This window comes from Pelodiscus sinensis, chromosome 1, assembly GCF_049634645.1.
Source record: "Pelodiscus sinensis isolate JC-2024 chromosome 1, ASM4963464v1, whole genome shotgun sequence".
NCBI classification, from domain to species: Eukaryota; Metazoa; Chordata; order Testudines; family Trionychidae; genus Pelodiscus; species Pelodiscus sinensis.
Genome location: NC_134711.1, coordinates 200889276 through 200913231, shown reverse-complemented (window position 1 = coordinate 200913231; position 23956 = coordinate 200889276). Strand labels below are relative to the sequence as shown.

At 41.4% G+C, this 23956-nt stretch overlaps 1 protein-coding gene across 17 annotated transcripts in view; it reads right to left on the bottom strand.

Moving 5' to 3' along the window:
* Nucleotides 1-23956, bottom strand: part of DMD (dystrophin) — a 2108520-nt gene that overhangs the window by 103557 nt on the left and 1981007 nt on the right. For 13 of the 17 annotated variants that reach the window (XM_075916549.1, XM_075916586.1, XM_075916651.1 and 10 more), the window contains one exon: nucleotides 13767-13828. In XM_075916549.1, coding sequence (XP_075772664.1) covers nucleotides 13767-13828 — 62 coding nt within the window. Of the gene's footprint in view, nucleotides 1-13766; nucleotides 13829-21454; nucleotides 21633-23956 lie in introns of those variants that run through there. The other 4 variants (XM_006132944.4, XM_006132942.4, XM_006132945.4 and 1 more) reach the window with 1 other exon arrangement.

Below are 23956 nucleotides of genomic sequence, written 5' to 3'. Positions count from 1 at the left end.
GAGGCTGCCAGAGGCAGGATCCGGGCCACCAAACCACTGGATCCAGCCTGCAGTTGCCTCACCAGAACCCTTAGGCAGAGAACAGTTCACACTTTAAAAAGCCAGCTGTTCTCCATTCTGGATGGCTGGGGAGGAAGATGGGAGACTTCACATGCTGTTCCCATCCCCCAGCAAAATCTCTTAGCTCCCACTGGGCAATAGGAACTCAGAATTTTTGCTGGAAGCAGGGGCATTGTAGGAAGCCTTGGCCCTCCCTCTTCATCTCCCCCACTCTCCCCACCTCATCCCCAGAGTGGGGCCCTGTGGAGAAGCAAACAGCCTGCAGCAGACAGATTTCTGCTGGTAAGCACTAGGGATCTGAAGGACTAGTGGACTATCCAATAAGAAATGCTTATCATATAGTCAACAGGATAGTCGACTAGTTGCTCCTCCCCCTTCCCCCTCCCTTGCCTTACCCCAAGCTCCCTTCTGCACCCAACCTCCATCCCAGATCCCAAAATTCCTCCATTAATATCCTGGAAGAGTGTGGCCCTCGCCCACTTTCCAAAATCTTGGAGTGGCCCCCCCATCAAAAATTATTGTCCACTCCTGCCTTAGCCTCTGACTTCCAGAAGCTGGAAGTGGACAATTAGCGATGGATCAGTGATTAATTACCTATTCCGGTCATTCCCTGTGAAGTATCTGGCACTGGCTACTGTTGGAAGACAGGACCCTGGACTAGATGGACTACTGATCTGACCCAGGGTAACAGTTCTTATATTCAAGGGGGTAAGAATATCACTAAAGCAAATAAATACACTTCTAAGGGCAATCCAGAGCAGGGAACCTTACTACTCAGAAAAAAGGGTAAAATAATATCGTCTATCTGTAGTATGGATCATCCATAGCTCATCCCCTTATGAGACACGATTTGGGTCATAAAGGAGAGAAGTCTTTCACCAGAGAGTCCACTAAGGGTTATCCCCTGAATGTTATTTTTCCTAACAACAGATAAGAAAAAACTGAAGGAGGCAAGTAAAAAAAGGATGCATAATATACATGCTCTGAATTATGGGTGCCTGGAAGCTGAACAATCCAAAACCCAAAAGAAACAGACCCTGACTACTTCAATGATAGAGCATCAGATTCTTCATCTCTCAGATGGTAACTTTCAGACTCCAGGTGATCCTAATAGTGAGAAACAGGTACTTGAGAACATCTCATCCGCACAAGTACACTGTAACACCGGTGATAAGAAACTGTCTGGTGTCTCTTGCAAAGAACTGAGGAAAAGAACATACAGGAATCACTAAACATCCTAATACAACCATCAAAAAAGTGGGCTGTGCCTAGGAAAGCTGCTAATACTATCTATGTTTTGTTAGTCTTTAAGGTGCTGCTAGACCATTCATTTTTTTAAAGTTTTTCCACTTGAAGCTTTTGCATACAAGTTAAGCAGCAAGAAGTGGTTCTCCTTTCATATGTAAAACTTTAATCAATCAAAGGAATTCCACCCACTCTAGAAGATATGGAAAACACAAATATCAGATAAGGAAAGCCCTTCTCAGGACCCCAAAGCATCAAGCAATTTGCAAGGCTATACGTAGAGGCTAAGAACTATTAACCAATTAGTTATGACCATCCAGAAGGTCCGTGAACTAATAAAATATGCAGTCATACTAGATAAAATTAAGAATAAATGCATCTTTATTTTTCTCTGCCTCTATGTTTTTAGTTTTTGTACTGAAAACGTACACAATTAATTTGTAAGTTGCCATATGATAAGCTGGAGCTTTTGATATGCAGGCAAGTGCAGCTAATGGTATAGAAATATGGAATAATGTATCAAATGGATGTTTCTGGTAAAATAATCTTAAGTGAAGCAGCTAATTATTAAAATGTAAATCATTATCATTAGGTATTGGAATCACACCCTACTGACACAAGTGGGTGCACGCATCCTTTAGAACAGTGTTTCTCAACCAGTGGTACAAGTACCCCTAGCAGTACTTGAGAGAAATCGGGGGGCGGGGAGGGGAGTACATCAACACAACTGAAATTTGGAGAAAACTGAATTTTTGTTTTAAGTTTTACAGCACTTTGTTATTTTTGTACTTTTTACACCCAAAAATTTCATCATCTGCCCAGCTACGATTAAGTTGTTTAAACAAATGTCTTGCAATGGTAGAAAAAATTGTGCGTCTGAAAACTGTAGGTACTGGGGGTACTTATTTTTTTTAAAGGGGTACTTTATTTTAAAAGGTTGAGAAACACTGCTTTAGAATTAACATAAAAAGGTTAGAAAAACTATTTTTTAAACAAAAGCTTACATTCTGCAGCACATTGCTGCTACTAACACCATTGCAGCAATCATAACACACATGGGAATCAATCTCTAACTTGAAAAGGCTGGGCTGCACTACCAGCTGCATCTTCAATGCATTTACCATCATGTTGTTTCTACAGTAAATTTTGAACTACAAAATAATTACCTAATACAGCATAAGACTGAGTGAATCCTTTTGGCAGTGGATGGTAAGTTGAAGGTCTTCTTTGCAAGGTGACTAGCATTGAAAATTTGAGCCAGCTGCTTGAATTAACAGTAAAATTACAGCATCAAGACTCAGCCTTAAATAGAAATTTGATTTGTCCTTTTCGTATGTGTTCCTTTTTTTTTTAATTGTATCCTTTGGTATATATAGTTGTGACTATTTTCTTCCACTATTTGATCTGAGGAAGTGGGTCTGGCCCACGAAAGCTCATCATCTAATAAACCATCTTGTTAGTCTTTAAAGTGCTACATAGTCCTGTTTTTTGTTTCCGCTACACCAGACTAACACGGCTACATTTCTATCCTTAAATAGAAAGAAACTGGTCTCTGAGGAAAACTATTAAAATCCATGTTTTAGGCCAAACTCCAGTTTTCATATATGGATTTGAGGGAGTGTGTGAAAAATTCTGATTTAACCCCAAAATCAGATTCCTTACATACATATATAACTTTACTGCATGGCATGATAAGCAAAGAAAACTATGTCAACTATTTTTTAAAAAGATGACTCATAAAGACAGACTCCTATAACATGAAATGTCTTGACAGAGAGGAATGTTTCTTTTTTATTCTCAGGGTTGCACATCTATGGTCTGGCCTCTATATCTTGGTGAAAATGTTGTTACTTAACTACTTCTCAGTCTTTCTTGAAATGGCCAATCATTCAACAGTTGTTTTCACTGTTAAAAAGAGTGCTGAATGACTGGGGTGTTTCATTCAATAATGTACTGACCTTTGACACAGACTAAGCTGCCTATATGATTAAATATTTCTGGGATGGTCCAAGCTGTATCCTGCCAAATGCTGCTCATATAACAAGCTTGGCAGACATTAAGAAACAAAACCTAATTAGAAAGTAACTCAGGAAGCCATTTCAACCTAGAAACCACTATGTTCTTTAGTTTAAAAGAATGTATATATTTTAAGTTGGTCAAAATAAAGCTCATGGACACAATACAAGTGTCCTTCCTGAAGGACAAAAACAAATTAAAAAATTACAGTGCCACTTGATCTAGCAGGTACTCAGTGAAATTTCTTGTATACTATGTAAAAGAAAATAGAGCAGGAATTTAAATGCTTCAGGTGATAATTACCAAATGGAACAAGTTAGTGTTTAATTTCTTTAGCACAGAAACTAAATTCCATGCTGTCAGATCCTCCAACTTGACCTGCAATGATAAACACCAATTGCTTCGCCTTTTCTGCCCCTTTTTGGGGGATGGAAAAGGAAAAAAGAAAAATATATAAAAACAGGAAGTCTTGTACAATGCCTATGACCTTCTCAAAGACCTGTGTATAAACATCTTGTACAATGCAGACTATCTTGATGAAAAAGGTGTCACTGTTTTCTCCAACAATTCCTAACTCACAGAATTTGGAAACGTGTATTACACTATGATCTCACTACCGGCCAAACAACATACAAGTGTCATCAGACTTTTGAAGTGTTTTGGTTTTGCTAAAGTTTTGTCTCATAGGGTATGTCTACACTACACTGTTAGTTCGAACTAACGGACGTTAGTTCGAACTAACATTCATAGCCGCTACACTAGCGCTCTGCTAGTTCGAATTTGAATCGAACTAGCGGAGCGCTTAGTTCAAACTAGGAAAACCTCATTTTACGAGGATTAAGCCTAGTTCAAACTTACTAGTTCGAATTAAGGGGTGTGTAGCCCCTTAATTCGAACTTGTGGGAGGCTAGCCCTCCCCAGGTTTCCCTGGTGGCCACTCTGGCCAACACCAGGGAAACTCTATGCCCCCCTCCCGGCCCCGGACCCCTTAAAGGGGCACGGGGCTGGCTACGGTGCCCGTGCCAGGTGCAAGCCTGCCAGCACCCAGCCAGCAGACCCTGCACTTGGCACGGCACAGAGCCACCCACCCGATGTCCCCCAGCCCACCCCCTCTTCCCGGGACCAGGCTGGCGGCTCCCGGGAGCTTGCCCTGGACCGCAAGAGGCAGGCACCTTCCTGGGCTAGTGCGGACATCGTGGACCTCGTCCACGATCTCCGCACTAGGCACAGGAAAGTGGCCGTCTAGGGCAGGAGAGCTGCCAGCCTGGCCACCCAGGAGCAGGTGTGCATGAAAATCAAGGGGGTCCACTGAGACCCCCGACCCTGAGCAGGCTTACAATGGCCGTCCTGGGTCAGACCAAAGGTCCATCTAGCCCAGTAGCCTGTCTGCCGACAGCGGCCAACCCTAGGGACCCTGGAGGGGATGGACCGAAGACAGTGACCAAGCCATTGGTCTCGTGCCATCCCTCTCCAGCCTTCCACAAACTTTGGGCAGGGACACCACTCCTACCCCCTGGCTAAGACTACTCCATGGACCCAACCTCCATGACTTGATCTCACTTCCCTTTAAACTCTGTTCTAGTTGTAGCCTTCACAGCCTCCTGCAGCAAGGAGTTCCACAGGTTAACTATTTGCTTTGTCAAGAACAACAACTTTCTCTTACTAGTTTCAAGCCTGCTACCCATTCCTTTCCTTTGGTGTCCTCTAGTCCTTCTTTATGGGAACTCATGAAGAACTTTTATGAATGCACCCTCTCCACCCAACCCCTGCTTTTAGAGACCTCTATCCTGTCCCCGCTCCATCTCCTCTTTTCTAAGCTGAACAGTCCCAGTCTCTGTAGCCTCTCTTCATCTGGGACCTGTTCCCAACCCCTGATCATGTTAGTTGCCCTCCCCTCTCCCAGCCTTTCTCTTCCCCTCTCCCACCTCCTTTTCCCAGTCTCCCCCAGTTTTCTTCAATAAAGACAGAGTCAATGTTGGAAGAAACGTTATCTTTATTTTGTACATCAATAAGAAGGGGGGCTAGGGAAGGGTAAGTGGAAGGAGGTAAGGGAGGAATGGGGTACGAGCCCCCGATGGGGAGGAGTGGGCTGGCTCTGCGGGCTTCTGGGGGTGGAAGCTCTCCTGCAGCCCCCGGATTGCTCCCTCTCCCCAGATCGCAGCCTTCGGCAAGTGCAGCCGGGCTGATGGCCGAGTGCTGTGATGTGCCCAGTGTGGGTACTCCGGGCAATCCAAGCCAGGACTGCTTTGCAAGTGGGGCACCCCTTAGAACTGTCTGTCCGGGGTGGGGGTCGGGACCCTTTAAGTGCAGCCCTCGGCTAGCCTGAGACAGCATCTCCACGCTCTAAGTCCTCCTCTGATGCCCTGCCGGCACTGCTTCCAGCCATCCTTAAGCCCTGTTCAGGGTCCACTCAATGTGGACTTGCTAGTTCGAATTAGCAAAACGCTAATTCGAACTAGTTTTTAGTTCTAGACGCGTTAATTCGAACTAAGCTAATTCGAACTAAGTTAGTTCGAATTAACGTTGTAGTGTAGACGTACCCATATAGACTTCAAAATCGTGAGGACTGCCAGAGCGCCCAGTGAAGTTAGGTTACACTGTCTGAGAAAGTGGGGATTTTCGGGGGCTCAAAGGGTCAGTGCTAGGGTTGCCAGATGGTTTCAACAAAAATACCGGACACGCTTGACATTACATCACAATCTACATTCCATCTTATTTAGAAAATACTGGACATTTATATTTTCCTCAATTTGTTTCCCAAACAGAAAGCTCACATACTGGACTGTCCGGTTCAAAACCGGACACCTGGCAACCCTAGTTGGTGCATGCAGGGGGCACTCTGTGCCCTGGGATGTTACTAGTTAAATGTGATAGGGAGAGGAAGATTTATATTCTCTGCAACAACAATGTCCAGTATTTTCTAAATAAGATGGAATGTAGATTGTGATGTAATGTCAAGTATGTCTGGTATTTTTGTTGAAATCATCTGGCAACCCTAGCAGGTGAGACTGATGTGCTGGGCTGGGCAGCCCAGGCCTACAGGTCTGAGAGATCCTTAGCTGTGTTCAAAGCTCAATAAACCCTCCTGTTTGGTGCTGGTGGAGAGTTGCTCTGGTCTAAAGAATAGGGATGCACTATTCCCTCTGGGAGTGGAGGCCCTGGGGGTCCAGAGGGTGTGGAACCCTCCTGGAGGGGCTCATGGTGGAGGCAGGCATCCTGAAGGCCCGGAGAGGTGCCGTCCTAGAGGGAGAGGGGCATATCTAGGTGAGAGTGGGCAACCCAATGCAATCTTACAATGGTGTGGCTGTGCTGCTGCAACCATGCTATTGTAAGGAAACCACTGTAGCTCTCCTCGTGACAAAATAAAATCACCCCCGATGAGGTGATGAACCGCTGTCCACACCTGTGCTTTTCATCATTAAAACTTGTTGTTCAGGGGCTGGTTTTTCCAATACACAGAAAGGAGAAGGTACAAGTATGGAGGTGAGAAAAATGTATGTAGAATTACTGTCCCACAGGGTGTGTAGGTGGAGAAGGCTTGGACCAAGGCACGATGTCTTGTGGATGGAACTCCATGTTGCTGCTTTGCTTCATAAGTATCCTGATTGCCTCATACTTGCAACACTACCGATGTTGCCGATGCTTTTGTGGAGTAAGCCCTTACCTCTTGTAGGGATGGAGATGTGCCAACTGATAAATTCTCTGAGAGGACATTGCTTGCCCTCACCTACTCTTTCCACTATGGCATCCAAGAGTTTAACTGAGTTTTTGATCTGTTTCTTTCTTTGCAGGTAAAATATTAGGGCTCATCTAACTTCAAGGAAAATTAAGTCTCTTTTCTGTGATGAAGGATGGTCTTTCAGGAAATATCTTAAGAGTGAACAAGGCTTGTGGACTCAGTTGACAAGGCTTCCACTGAAAGGAATTGCCTTGGAATTCTGAATGTTCTGCTCAATCTGGGGTGCAATCTAAACACCAGTACGTATGTTCATGATTTTTATAGTGTTTCTCCACAACCTGAGGTATGTGGTGAGATGCCATATCACCCTAGCTCCCTTCTGTCAAGCTATTGCCTAAATATTAGGACATGTTGCTTCATACTCTGGAATCAAGTTGGTAAAGAAGTTTTCATGAATCAAGACTCTATCAATGCTGTTGCCTTGCTTGTAGGGAAGTCAGAGGACCCCTTCCAAGGTCTCATACATTCCAACCACACTATGAAATGGAATTTCTCATTGCAGAAGGCCAAGATAAGAACATCAGAGCTATACCATCAGAAGAGCCCGGGAAGATGGGACTGAGTGCTGGAAAAGAGCATTGATCAGTTCATCTAACTTGGCAGCAAGCAGAACATAAATAGTCACCACAAGTGTACTACACTGAATAGATCTCACTTATGGATGCAAAACAACATCTTTGCATTAAACCTGTGTAGAGTGTACTTTACGTACTGAGCATGGGTCCCATGGACCTAATTAAGGGGGTCAAAAATAGGATGCAGGGGTCATCAGGGCATTGGTTACCACCAGGCCTTAGGAGGAGGTTGCTGCTTGAGTGAACGAGGCTGATTCTTGATCTCCTGTCTGGCCTGATCTCACTAGGCAGATGTGAAGAAATTTCCACTAGTAGATTTTCTGCCGTGCATAACTAAGGCCAGGTTGATTTAAGATACACAACTCCAGCTACGAGAATTGCAGACCTGGAGTCAATGCACCTTAAAATCAGTTTTCTGGTGCAGCCCCACAGCAGGAGGTCAATGGAAGAAACTCTCCTGTCAACGTCCCTTACTCCTCACGACTGTAAGGAATAATGGGTTCAACAGGGACACCCTCAGCATTCGATTTAGTAGGTCCTTACTAGACCCACTAAATCAATCTTCTGGGGTTTGATATTTAAAGTATAGATCATCCGGTAGGTATAAACAAGGCTTTATGCTCCTGACGATGAAAAAGTTGGATCAAGCACCATCTGCAGTGCCATCAGTAAAGCTGATGAAAAGCCATGGCTACTGGATGGGACAGGAGATGGACTTTCTGAGTCCTGGACTCCTGCTGGTGTGAGAATCTTCTCAATGAGAATTAGTCTTGATTACGGAAGAGATTTTTGATTTTAGAGAGTGAAAATATACTCTAGAGTGGTCTGAGTCACCAACCCCACTGTAAGTTGCATCTTATTGCCTTATACCTATGGAGTTGGTCTGAGAAAACTTTTAGTATTTGGTGATTCTCTACAGGAAAGAGAGGAGAGAGAGTATTGCTCCAGGAGCACAAAAGGAAAAGATATAAACATGCTAGGTCTGCCCCACATAGTGCAAGCAGTAATATTCATTAGTTTATAGACCCTCATAGCAAATTAATCAGGAGCATATATGGATACTACAGTGATGAGTTTCCCAAATATACCTATAACTAAATAAAAACTGATAAATGGCCACAGCAAAGACAATACTGATTCCAGATTGGGTGGTAAAAATATCTATTTTTGAACACCAAAGAAGAGAGCTTTTAGGAAGGCAGCATTCACTCCCAAAACTGATTATACTCCAATTTCAAGCATTCCCAGGAATGAAACAAGTCACTTCTCAGAGAGGAAAAAATAGTATTTATTCTCTCTGCAGCTTTCCCCAATAATTACATCTGACTAGTATGGAAGCTCTTTGAGAATCCCACAAAATGTCTCTTTTTGTTGAGGAAGAGCTAATTTCACTATCCAGATTGTAAGTGCCTCGATAATGACATCAAAATATAAAAAACATTTTAAAGTTCATATTCAAATCTAATTGGATTTCAGAAGAAAGTAAAAGTTGTTTAATTTTTGTGATGGGTACATATCTTATAAATGCAGACACAGAAATCTTATAAATGCCAAATATGAGGAAAATATGAAGGAAAAATAAGTCTAGTGTAAAGGTTACTAGCTTTGTGATAAGAATTTATGTAAACTCTTTGTGGGAGAAGAGGGAATTCAGATGGGAACCTGCACTCTATAGTACCGGCAAAGATATGAATGCCTTTTATCCTCCTTATATCCTTGGTGAAATAGTAGAGAACCCTGAGATAAACAGATGCATATGTCAACATTCCTCACTGCATCCTGCTGCTGCAATTACTGTTTACAGCTAGTGTCTAGAGGGAACTCATAGCCTCATTACATGGGAATGTCGGAGGAGAACGATTGCATAACATTAAGACACACGGGGGCAAGTTTTACTGGGTCATTATTACAAAGTACAGGTGCATTCCTAGGCATGAGTTTAAAAGCACTGCCCCCATCATCCCCAGGAGGACAGCCTGCTTTTAAGGAATGTTTATACTAGAAAACGATAATCAGATAAATTATTCAGTATTTGTTTACTTTCTCTTGTACTTTGGGATGAGAGAATGAAACTTCTTGCCTTCTCTGGGACAAGACTGTAAATAAGGAACTCCTCTACAGGTGTGCATAATTTGATTGCAGTGATGGGGCTGGGATGGGGCTGTGATTCCTTGGATGGAAAGCAATTGGTGCAGTGACTAGAGTACTGGAGAGGGTGTAAATGGGAGGTGAATACAGGCAGTGTCTACTGTAATATGAACCTGAACGGTGGGATGTGTATCTGAATCAAATCTCTAAACCTTCTGAAGTTCACACACCACTAATTTTACTACCTTTTTCCATTACAGCATTTCCGTTTGCCATATACTCATTTACATAACCAGAGGATCAACATCTAGTAGGTAAATTAAGTGATGCAGCTGATGTTGTTATCCCAGCTACTTAATGACACTTTAATGTGATTATGGAACAAACAAACAAAAAAGCCATTCAGCACTGATGGAGTGTTTATGGCACATGGTAACTTTGCATGAAGTGTGAAAAATAGCACGTTCTAAACAGTACAGTGGAAAGCACTTTTTAAAAACAGTTCCAAAGAATAACGAAGGGAAAAGAAATATGTGATTTCTTAAACACTTGTAAAAATCTGAAACCAACATTACAGTTATCACTATACATTCTACTGTTTCAAGGCAACAGTCTGAGAAGTCTTACAAGAAACTTCACCTAAGGGCTGGTTATTACATAATTGCATACTTTGGTCTTCTTTTGCCTTCCTCTGAAGCAGCCACCCTTAGAGACAGGATACTTGATTAAATGGACCTGATACGTTATGACATAGCATGTTCTGTTTTTAGTGTAAAATAGTTCTTATTAAATCTAAGCTAACTGAAAGGTTGCTTGATTTATCTTTATTTTCATAAACACTTAAAACCCTGATCAGAACAAATATCTTCAGCCATCCTAGAAAAATGCTGTGGGAGATTATTTGTGATACTTGGAATTCATTTCATGGATCAAAGTTCAATTCAGTAACTTCCAAGTGCACAAACTAGACTACTAGATGAACGGAGCTGGTGGGAAATGAAAGGGTATTGGAATGGGATGACAAGAGAGACCCACTTCCCATTTTACACATAAGTCTTCAGGGGGAAAAGAGTAGGAGGAAAGCTAGTTTACCCTCAGGTGTAAGGGTGTAATCTTTATTTTCTTTAGCCACTGGGGGGAAAAAGCTCTCAAATTTGTAATGCTATAAATTACACAAAGAGATTGCCTCACAAGTTATGATGTAACTTGGAATGGAAAAATATACTAACTTATGGAAAGGCACCTCTTCTGCCAATATTTTTGATATACAAAGAGTTACATCATTCAGAAAGATTATTCCCTGCAGGCGAATGGCAGGAATTTGAAAATTGGGAAGCCTGACAAGCGGATGGGCTTAGCCTTGCATATTGCATTGCAGGTACCTGGCTTGCAAAACCATATCTGTTGCTATATTTCTACAAAACCAGGCAGCCAACAACATGACAACTAAAGTTCTTCAGTCAAACTCTACCATATGAACAAGAAACAAAATTTAGAACCGGATGTGGGGGAATAATAGGAACTAACAAGTGCGCAACGCAAAATCTGATTTAATAATATCTTTTCAAATAAAATATTACTGACGTCTGCAAAAAGACTTGAAACATTACATTATTACCAGTTTTGACCTGAGGCAAAGCAGAGCACCAAAAACACATTAAGGTTTCTGCTCAAGAATAAATGGGCTATGCTGCTATTATGCAATTTATGAGTTAGGCTGGGCTGAGAATACCGAAATCCAAAACAAAAGTCTGCAAGTTACTCAGCAGCACTGTTGTCAGACTGACTCTTATGATGCTACACAAAGAAACACCCCATCCTCATCTTTTCCCCAAATGCCAACACACAGTTTGCATTAAAAATATGTCCTGCACACTAACAGCTAAAAATCTATGGCCCATATCAAAAAATGTATTTACATTCCTAATTTCCACTGATTTCAAAATATACTGAGGTTCCACATCTGTGGAACTCAGCTAATAAGAGTACCAGTAATCACAATTTTTATCCCCTGCCAAAGAAAAAAAAATGTTGGCCAAGAAGAAACCTGCCATTTCAGACATGCCTCAAATGTTTCCCTTTCTCATACATTCTTTTCTTTAATATAGTTCTTTAAAGGGGAAAAAAATGGCTACTATAGGAGAAATCTTTGTAAATAAACTGGAAGTAAAAAGAGGTTCTGTCTAAATAATTTCCCCCTTTTATACCAGAAGAAATAAAAAATTCCTTGAACACTTGATATTCAGGTAGCATTCACAGTGATGGACAAACTGCACTGGATGCTGATTTGATCCTTGAACTGACTTCAAACAGAATTTTTCTCTCCCTCATTTTCCCGTACCCAGTCATTTGTTTTTCCAACAGAAACTTAGTTCAACTGCAGTAAATACCACAAAAAATACCATGGTATTTCAGACCTGCCTAGCAAAAGCATAAAACATTTTATGTGATTTCCAGATCAAAGCAGTCTGGATAGTTCACCTTTACTTCTGATAACTCAAAATACCTTAGAGAGCCATCCATCAATAAATGGTATTTGCATTTCAGATACAACATTGGGAACATAAACAATTCACTTTTACAATAGAAATATAAAGGAATCAAATGAGTGCATTAAGTTATATCTTGGCCATAGAATACTTGTTCAGCTTTTGCTCCTCACTTAGCCTTAATTTATCCCTCTTTTCACATATGCAATTTTATTTTATATTATTTGCATACATTACAAGCTGCACATTATAAAATAGCAAATAAGTGTCTATATTAATTACACATCACATTAGTCCCGTGCTCTTTTCTAGTGATTTGTTTGTACAAGTGGAGAAATATTTTTTAAAAGAAAAAATATTTTAAATATGCCCTCTATTGTATATGAGCAGTGGCCATTAAAGGAAGAAAGCCACAGTGAGATATGGATAGGTCCATTATATCCCATAGTTGTATGACTGTGAATAAAATCCAAGACTGCTTTAAAAAAATCCTCAGGTCATAATACGCAACTAATTTGAATGCTCACAATGTCATTGTGATAACTATCATGCATTCTAGGTATTGAAAGCACTACGAAAAGTAGTATAACACACTTTGACAAATGGTTTCCACTGGCTTCCAACCTTCAAGAAGTTAAAATTAACAGCAATTTGGCTCGATTTTAACTTAGTCTTATTTAAAATAGATGAGTTTGTACAAAGATTTGGGTTTATTTATTTGCAGATTATTTGCCTAGAAAGTCTGGGGCATGAGATACCTGCATTACAAATAAGCTCAATATAATACAGGCTGAGCCTCTCTCATCCGAGACTCCCTAGTCTGGCAACATCCGTGGCCCGGCAGGACCACAGACATTGCTAGACCAGAGAGCCCGGGTTGCAGAGGTTGGAAGCTGCTGGAAACAGAGCCAGTTTGGTTCAGCAGCAGTCACAGCAGCGACACTGTCCTGGAGCCCTGGGGTTGCCAGGTGTCTGGTATTTGAGCTGTTTGGAAACAAATTGAGAAAATATAAATGTCCGGTATTTTTTTAAATAAGATGCAATGTCGATTGTGATGTAATGTCAAGTGTGTCCGGTATTTCTGTTGCAACCATCTGGCAACCCTACCAGTGGAGTGGGGAACCCAGGGAGCAGCTGCTACCCTGTGCGGGGCTGGAAGCTGGGAGCAGAGCCCCACGAGCGGCCTGGGGTCAGCAGACCCAGGCAGGTGAGCAGAAGAAGGTCAGAGGTCTCCACATTCTCCCAAAGCAGCTGTCAAGAAGAGTCCCAGGAGAGCCCGGATGCCTGACCTCCCCTGGTCCAGCAAATTCCCTTGTTCAAGACCACTTCAACCTGAGGGTGCCGGACAAGGGAGGTTCAACCCGTATTCCATTTAAAATGTATTATTTTCTTTATGTTCCTCTGAATGAAAATCTGATCTTGATCCCATCTTAGCCTGGAATATGGTCTGACCTTTACTCAACTTCAGTTCCTGAATAACACAGGGGAATATCCCAGAAGTCATTATTCTTAACAATTGATTTAATTACCAGGAAATTAGTAGATCTCACTTACCTAAAGACTGGTACAGCTCAGTCATTTTAGGATGATCCCAGCAGGTCGTTTGTGTCTCATGGCTAAAACACAAAATATGAAGATTTTAGAATGAAATAAATACAGTAGAGTTTTCCCTGAAACAGACAGATACTTCTCTTTGGAGATGTCATTTTTCCTTAAATAGATTTCCATATTTAGAAGGTATATGATTCAATGAGTAAATGTTTATTCACAGAGCAGAATGTGTATGTGACAGCAACAAGGATGGCATTTTTCCCAGTCAAAAATCACCAAAATTCATGGCTTTTCTTTTCAAAGATAGGTAAGTTTCCTGCCACCAGCTTTGAAGCTAAATTTCTATCCCTTACTACCATATTACATAATGAGCAGTGCAGCATGTAAAAACAGCTATAATTATAGTGTCCAACCAGTTCTGAAGCAGTGACCACTATAGTGGCTACAGCTATAGCAAACTAGCCATACTCAACCGGCCAAATCTGGCTAGTGGCTAGCGTGTTGGACACCATGGCTCTATAATGTACAGTGCGCCACAGTGTCATATTTGGGGATTAGAGAAGGAAGTGTGCCCAATGGTTGCTATGTATACTCATAACACTAGCTATGAATCTGGCCCATTATATTTAGTGATGGGCTCAATATGGAATATTTACATCGAAACTGTACACAACCCCAAAACCGTGGCTGAGTAATGGCTTTGGTTACATTTCTAATTAAACTAATTTAATATTTAAAATTGCATTTTAAATAGAACACCCCTATTTTCCACACAGAATTGTTCAAAATGACAAAAATATTAATGAAGTTTTGTCAATTTTATTCCAGTTTTTCAATGAAATGCATAAAAGATTTGATCAGCAACTGAAATTTCTGACCAGCTCTACTTTAAGTATTCACTATTCAGTTAGGTGGGTGAGATGTCAGCTACAACAGGCAGTGATAGTTGTCCTACATGTCACTTTAAGTGATTATACCAAAAAAATATGTTAAGAACATAAAAACCGCCATATTTGGTCAGACCAAAGTTCCATCTAGCCCAGCATCTTTGTCTTCTGACAGTGGCCAATGCTAGGTGTCCCAGAGGGAATGAACAGAACAGGTAACCATCAAGTGATCCATTTCCCATAACCCATTAGCAGCAACATCCCTAACCATCAAAAAAAAAAATGAAATTCTATTGAATCAGTGATAGAGATGTAGCCGTGTTAGTCTGGTGTAGCTGAAACAAAATACAGGACTATGTAGCACTTTAAAGAGTAACAAGATGGTTTATTAGATGATGAGCTTTCATGGGCCAGACCCAGCAGCTTAAACTGCTTCTAAACCCAATGTGTTCTAACACATTGATTTTTTTTTCTTTCCTGTTGTTGCTGCAGTTTGTTTCTTGGAATTGAAACTGGAGTTCAATCTCCTGCCATAAGTCCATTGTAAGTTTTGAGAGGCAGTGCCTTTGGGAAGCACAAAAACAACTAAAAAGAGGATTTTGAAAGCCTGCAGAATACACAGTATGACCAGAATGCAAATTGGACAATCTCTGCATTGAATCAAGCAGCCGCTAGCTTAACAACAGAACGTGATGCCAACAAGCATGTATCATGGAGAAAACCAACAAACTAACATACTCATGAGTTCATGACTCTTAAGGTTATATATTTTGATATTTAAAATTGTGATCATATATAATATTATAATAGTAGTCTGAGCTTGAAAAAAGCTCATTTGTCACTTTTCCTGCCTAATATATTAAAGGGAGGCTGCAAGAAAGTGCAAGGAAAAATGTTGAAACTCGCGAGAGCCAAACTATGAGTAGCTCTTTCACAAGCTACCCCCGGAAGGCTGATCATAATTTCAGTCTCTGCATTTGAGAGACAAAGGGTCTGTTCCTTTATTTGCAAATTGGCACAAAAAAAGATTAAACCCAATCTAGAGCTCTTTGAAGTCAGTGGAGAGAATCCTACTGACATCAATGGACTTTGAATCAAGACTTTAGAGCAGACTGCTTCTTCCAGTATAACAGTCTGTGCTCTGGGAAACTTGGGGGTAAGATTGTATTGCAGAGGGAAAAAAAATCCTTCCTTGAATTCTCCTTATGGGGGGCAATGTTCTTTAGCTAACCTAAGAAGGGGTAAAATCTGTTCCGGGACTCTTGTAAAAGTTAGAATGATGTACCTTCCTCTTAGTCTAGCTTTCTACTTAGAAGAGTGGATTGGTTAGTTGGCACAAGTGAACATTTTACTGATTGAACTCTACATTCAGGATGCTTCTTGTTTGTAATGATTTCCAGGCTTTGCAATGAAGCCACCACAAAGATCAAATGTTTGAGAAAACAAGACCATAACCATAGGGGGGAAAAAAAACCTAAGGCACAGAATGCACCAGGTGGATACAAGATTTTAAAGAAAACTATTCCTCATTGACCTCAGTATCTCTCTTGCCTTTATAGAGGTATAGATTGCAAACACTGAAAGAAGGAGGAGATGGGACCACTGCAAAGGTCTTGCTTTTCATGGAGCAATGTAACAGGAGGCGGCTGTAAAATACACAGGCTAAATTGAGATTAATTGTGAGTTCCTGGGTTTTTTTAGGTAACCCAGAATACAAGTCAATGAAAGTCTGTGCATCGGTCACTGACTCATCTGATTTCCTGTGCTCCCCACTAAATGTGACAGAATTAGGAGACATGGGGTGAGAATACAGCATTATCTGCTCATACTTTGTGAACTTGGATACAGCTAAACTGCATTCACAGAAAAAAGAAATAATTGTTAAAAAATATTTTTGAAAATGCACCTGCTTACTAGGAAACAGTCCTGGAAAGAAAATAAGCTTCAGTGTTAAGAGAACTCCATTGCAAAACTATATGACTCAGGACTTTGGAAACTAGAAACATAAATAGGTCAAGTGACCAGAAGTTGTTACATCTGATGGTTATTCAATATCTACATGAAATGATTTTGATATTCTTGCCATATTTCCCCAGGGACAGATAGCCCCACAACTGGTAACCTGCTATGCATTCTTAACTCAGAAATCAAGTATCACATTGGGATGTCTCCTTCAGATAAGGGTTGTGACATGGATGTGGTGCAATGTAGGAATTTCTCTATACAGTACTGCTGATCACTCCTCTTGTAACCAGAAACTCCTATTATATAAACAGTGATCATTCTTCCATGTTTCTTCATTATCTAAAATGTCATCTTCCATGTGGTGTTTGGGTAGTGAGCGTGTCACTGATTAGTATGTCAAATCACATAGAAATAACAGGAGAAAATTCACTCATAAATTTGATTCAGAGCTGGATTTCACTTTTAAAATAATCTCCCTAAATTTCTAAGTGAAATGAGTTTGGTGGTCTCAGACTGCTCTGTGAATGTAACAGAGCACTTTAGTCTGCCAACCTGCCACCTTTCACAAGGATGGATTTCATATGATTAAAAAAAAATCCACTGCCCACCTAGGGAAAGTGTTTTAGACAAATATGCCTAACTATCTCTAAAATCATATGCCTTTGTTGGGTAGAAGTGCAAAAATCAGGTGTTTGAGTCTGGATTGCACAACACACGATAAAGGCTAAAATACAAAAGCTATGCACGCTATGTTAGGGCTCAATATTGTAGGATGCTGCACAACCCTCAACCCTATGGAGTGGAGTAAGCTCAGTGCGCTTTACCATCACACCATTATTAATCTTCCTAAATTTGTAGGAATTGATGTTGATAAGATCTTGTAAATAAAATAGTATCTTCTATGCAAGAGAAATATTAAATTCTTCCTGATTTTATGCATTTTTATAGATACTGCATGGTTATCTTTGATATATGCATTTTATGCAGAGTAGTTCAGAGGGGCACAGACTCTACTAGAAACTGGGTTTCTTCATTTATCCACAAGTAAATTTAAAGCAGAAAGCTGAAGGGAAAATTAATCCAGTCATCTATCTGCCCTTTCAGGGACTTCAATCCCATGCTGAAGGCAACACCCCTTTTCTATAGGGATACCTCTCAAGTCAATATCCATGATAGCTCATTTCTTTGCCTTCTCTTAAGCAATGATTATCCACTAGTCTGAATGCTGCGTATCAAGTTTGCATTATAGTCATAGGCAATACAGCTGTGACTATCAAACTCATATCTGATAAAACAGTGAGAGCTGGACTCCAGAACAGGAGGTATTTCTCTCACTCTTGTATGAAAGACTGTGTTTTAAGGAAACCCTGCATTTCAACTGTTAAGGTTGAGTGCCTGTGAAGAGTAAGGGCAGATTTTGCTGGTACTTTATATGCAGAACACAAGAAGGCTGCAGCTATTTCATTCTAGCTAAAAAGTGTTGCCTCTTCCTGAACATTTTCAGCACAGAAAGTTATCAACAATTCCAAACACATGTGCAACTCAAGGAAAGGTTAGATTCCATTGAGACTATCCTTCATAAGCCTCTTTGCCATTTTCAAAGGCCATTGAATTGTGAGCTTTGGGGTTGAGTAAAGTGTGGGAGGGTTTGTGTACGTGTGTGCCTGCATGTGTGTGTTTGTTTGAGAACGCCAGCTGAAATGAAATGCCAGCTCAGCAATTCTCAAAGACACTTGGGAACACTGTACCCAAGTACCTTTAATGGACCTGCTGAAAAACATTTGCCATATAGCCTAACTCTGGGGAATTAGACCCTATAAAATCTATAGGTCAGAGAAACATTGAAGAAAAAAAGCAAGTTCATTCCTCTCTCTCTTACCATGATGCAAAAAGGGTAAGAAAAATGAAGGGGGCCCTGGAAGAACAACAGATGATAGTGGACCTATGAAGACTGGTGCACTAAAATACATTACTTGAGTAGGATTCAAACACCATCTATAATTGTATGTAGACTACCCCTTATGAAATGAATTTGGTAGTCTCAACTCAGTCCTTGAGGTGGAGGGGGAGGATGCTGATAGACGACTGAGCAACATTTCTCATCATGAGAGTAGCCCTGGGATAGCAAAGAATTTTTCAAATAGGATTGAAGTGTATTGGTGCATAGGGAACTTTGCACCAAGATTAACCCTTGCTTATTGGCAGAAAAGATGACAAAATAGCACGATAAAAACTTGAAATAGAGAATTGATGTGATAATGGCAGTTTAGTTTATCAGTTCTCTATTAAAATATAACCACCTTGAGCCAAAAAAAATGTTTTTGCCTTCTTTTCAGCTTGCATTACTTTTGAACAACACTGGCAACAAAAGGACGAACAAAATTCTCAAATATTAGGAAAGTTCCTCATAAATCATCTTTAAACCTTTGTTAGCTGTTCTTGATTTTATTCACTTCGTCAGTTTTAAATGTCATAGATTTGGTCTCCCATGTGTATTCACTGCTAAGTTTCGTAGCAGAGAATTTGAGTAGGGAACTGCACCCCATTCTATAAACAATTAAATTCCTCTTAATTTGTGACTACATTAGAGCAAATTCGACTAGCCTCCCAGCATTCCCTTTATTTAAAAAATGCAGTTTGAATGGAGTGCGTGTGTGTGCATGCAAATTCTGTCAGGTGGCAACAAGGAAATAGCAACATATATTTGCTATTAATTAGAAATTAGCATTTTATAATGTGAGGTACTGTCCTAATTTTAAAACAATATAATTTGTATTTGTCTTTCTCCTCTTTGGTTTCAAGAGAAGTGCAAGTTATTAAAACAACTTTATGGGTACTGTCAAAAAGCCAGAATTACAGTTTTTTTTTCCTTTTTGTAAAACTTGCATTAAACTTAAAAAAAATGCAACTTTAATTAATTGTTCTTTATTTTAAGAAGACACTGTTGGCCACTCAAAATAAGGTTACCTTTCTATCACGGTCACTTATTGCTTAAAACCCTACGAACCTTTTTATATCTTTCTATTACTTCCCTGGAAGGAAATTAATCACTGTGAAAAGACTAAAACAGTTCTGTAAAAAGATAGAAGTCTCTTGTGATTTGCAAAGGATTATGGTTTGTCTTCATCTATAAGTCTAGGGACCAGTGATGATTTCTCTTTAATACTGGGATCGGTCTCTTAAAAAAAAAACACCTTAGCTTTTGCCAGCATTATCAGAATATACTGAAGAGAGGACAATACATATTAAACATTTCAGCTAATATTGGAAATGATCAGTAAGACGGAGGTCACATGTCAACAGCTCTGGATTTTATAGTAACTATTTTTTTCTCCCTTTTGATGTTTACCATTTTATTTTGTGCACTGTGTCATGGGCAAAGATTACTACTCAGTTGTTAAAGCTGTTGAGCCAGCCCCTCCAGCTGTTACTTGTCCATTGATCTATTTGCTTTTCAAAGCTTATCCCCTCCACTTCTGCCAAAGCAATTTCACTGCAGGGTCTTGTTGAATCCAGGATCAAACAATGATGACTGCAACCAATTCCTTAGTGGTAGAAGGTCTTTGACCTTCTATATAGCTATGGTTCTTGTTTCCTCAGCTTAGCACTCCATAGGCATATACCTCTAAACCAATTCTCAGTCAAAGGTAAAGCTTGCAATGAGAGCTGGAGAAGTGAATATATCCCAATAAAGAGCAGGTTTTGCAGCAATACACTTCAAAAGAGAACCTGGTATACTACATCATAGAGCACAATTATGTGTTTCATACACTCAATATAAACAGGAGTAAAAACTATTACACTGAAACATTATTTCCAAGAATGCATTAACCATAGACATACCACTCCCCTAGGTGTCCATATTTTAAACATTTCCATGAAAGTTCATTCAGGAAACAAGTTCTAAAAATGTACTGAAGGCATACAGTTTGAGCTGTAAGAACACTAGGCAGGTATAACAACATAATACAGTATTCCATTTAGCGATACGGAATTAAGCACCAGAGAAAAGAAGCGATTCAAACTGTCATCCCTCTTTGGCTTCCCTCAAACCGTTTGATCATATCTCTGGCACATCCCTGACTTCCTGGCGTGGCTTTACGGTTTAACTGCTTGGGGTTCCCGCAGCCCTTCAGTATTATTTAACTCTTATCTCCATATCTTTCATGTTCCAACTAGACCGATATATTACAAAACTGAGGATACATAAACGAGAAAAAATGCGGTGAAAATAAATGTCAGTACAAATTCCCAGAAGAAATCAGACAGAAAGTTGACCTTTCGGATACTGAATGAGAAAGGTAAGAGACCTTCCCTCTGCAGCCTTTAAACAAGATTTTCTACCAACATCAACCCTCTGTTTTACACACACACACACACACACACACACACACACACACACACACACACATCTGTGCTGCAGGCTTAAAGGCGCTTCCATGAGCGAGGCTTCAGATCTTGGAACATTTAGTGTTCAGGGAGAGGGGAGGCAGGCGGTGGCGTGGAGATTACTGAGCTACTAGCCCCGGGAAAAGCAAAATCCTTCACCAACACCCTCCACACGTCCCTGCCACTGACGGAGCTCTCCAATCAGCGGCACTCCAGAGCCGCAGGGGAAAGAGTTAATCCTACCATTCGCCACAACTCCCAGCACCTGCAGCTGGAACAGCTGGGAGTGAGATGACTGGCTGTGGGCTCCCCTCCAGTGCCAAACCCCTGCCCAAGTTTCATTCGCCTTCCCCTGAGCGCGGCTTTTCCACATGCCGCGCTGCCACAAGTGCGAGATTTCCAGGCAAGGAGGGGAAAGGCTGGGCGAAGGCAGAGCGGCACTGAACTCACCCTTTGAGTTGTTCCCTCATCGCCGGCGCTGCTCCACGCCTCGGAGAGAGCGAGCAAGCGAGAGACGGAGCGGAGTCCTAGGCTCAGCCAGACTCGCAGCCACTAAAGCAGCACAGCAGCGGGGAATAGCACTGCGGTGGAACGAGCATTTACTGGGCTAAGGGCATCAGGGGGAGGGGAGGCTGCAGGCTAGACAGGGCGGAGCTTCCAGCCGCGGCTCCTCCCTCCACCTATTGAACCTGCTCACTAAAGGACTCGAAGAAAGGGAGCAGTTTGGGATGGAAGAGGAGGGGATGAATTCTTTAAGGTGGCACTAAGGAATGCAACCTGGGGGTGGAGCGCGAGTCTGCAAAACTATCTGAACTAGGCGGTTCCAGAGGTGATCGCCCGCATCTCATCCCCAGCAGTTACTGCTTTGACAAGCCAAGATTTCTGGTCGTGGTGGGACAGGAGCATGGAATTTACAAGGAATCTAAACTCTTCAGCCCTGCACCTGCAAAGAAGCTATGGCCTGGCACAGGAAGGGGGAAAGTTCTCAGAATTTTAATTGCCTGTCATTGTCTTCAAAGTGGTTAGTCATGGATGCCTTTTCTTTTAATGAGGCTTTTATGCCCTTTTGGTTTTTAGGGGACAGGGCCCAGGAAATTGAAGAGCAGTTAAAGCCTCAGGTATCTAGCCTTTTTAAGACAGAGGCGTTGTAGTTTTGGCAAGTGACAAAATAGTCCCAAATCCAAAAACATCACAATGTTTTTTTTAAAAAAATAAGTGGTGTCATTTCTCTGGGTTTTCAGGAAAGGAAATGAGCGGAGTCAGTTTTTTTTAAAGCTATTTAGGTGCCTACACATGATGAATAGCACCTAAATACCTTTAAAGATGGGGTCCAGAGCCCCTGGAGGTCCAACACGTTTGGAAAGGGGGTGGTTAAAGTACAGCAGTTGATTTGTAGGATTTGAGGCTAGAAGGAACCATTTGATCATCTAGTCTGACCTCCTGTAGAATACAGGCCCTCGGTCTTCCTTGCATTGAGCCCAAGACTAAAGCATATCTTCCAGAAACCAAGTCATAATCTGCACACATCAGGTGATGGAGAATCCATTACTTCCCTTGGTAGATTGCTCCAAGTAGTTCCAAGTCTAATTCAGCCCACTACCAATTTAATCTTTGTTGGAGAGCTCAGGCCCACCAAAGGAGGGAGAGAGCAGGATGTGAAAGGAGCAAGTGCTCTGGGACCCCAGCAGTAAAAAAAGAGCATGGAGTTCCTGGCCACCGCAGCCTGGGGCCCTTTACATTGCTTCTAGAATGCCATGGTGCACTCCAGGCAGTGCTGAGGGCTGGTTGGAGGAGAGGCATGATTGGAGCTTTCCAGGAGGGACAGAGGGCTTGCTAGACCCAGCTTTGCCCCTTCTGCCTGAGACCACACCCGTTCTGGGGGCATGAAGCAGGGCTCTCTATCTTGCACAGGGGCCCAGCGAGGCTGTCCACCCCACTGTAGGTGCTGGAACTGCAACCGTGGCTTGAAGTGGTTCCATTATAATGGTATACAGCAGGGTTACTCAACATGCAGCCCGCTGTGCAGTTTGAGTTTACGCAGGGCTCAACACACGGCCTGCGGGTGGGATCCTTTGAACATGGCCTCCACTGGGAACACACTCCGCAATGGCAAGTCAATTTAGTGGTCTTCTGTTGATATGTGCTTTAGTAGGTAAATCCTGGACTGTCATTGCTCACTCAAAGTGTTGTCATATGGGTGGAAATCGGGTAAAGATTGCATTTTATTAATAGAATCAGAACTGACTTAAATGGGGCCTGCATGTTGTGTAGTCTTGCCTTAATCTTTATATTCATGCCTGTCAGTGTGAAAGAAGCTATTTGCATATATATTTGCATGTTTATGCAACCCCACTTAAGCTGCGGCCTTCGGTATGTGCTGTGAGTATTGTTGTGACCCCGGGGCTTCCAAAGCTGAGTAGCCTTGGTATACAGTATGGTTCAAATGGCTCTCAGTACCCTGACCTTACAAATTTTTCCAGCACCACAGATTAGAGGATCATAGTGAAATGCTCCATTTTGATTCACTCGAGGTCACTGCAATCTGCTCCTGTTTTTGTGTTTGCAAATGGGGTGCATCTTACAAACTTCTCCTGGAAGTTTCCCAGTTTTGTAAAATTTAGATACCCCCGCTTCCAGTAAATAAAGTATATTTCGTATTTTATCATATATCTGCAATTATATTAAAAGTGTGAGAGCATAATAAGCATACTAAGGCATATGGAGTACTTTATCACTGCTGCCAAGAAGATCAACCAGCTTCAAAGATGAGGTACTTAGGAAATCATCTCTGGGAGCCTAGTTGGGAATAGCTGTAATACCCAAATGGGAAGCAGAGGTCTCTTGACATACTTTTCTAGGCCTCCTTTTTCACATCTATAGTTAAACAATATCAAGCTTGGAGAACTCAGACATTTCCTCAGAACTTCATGAAGTGCTTAGTAAAGTGCTTAA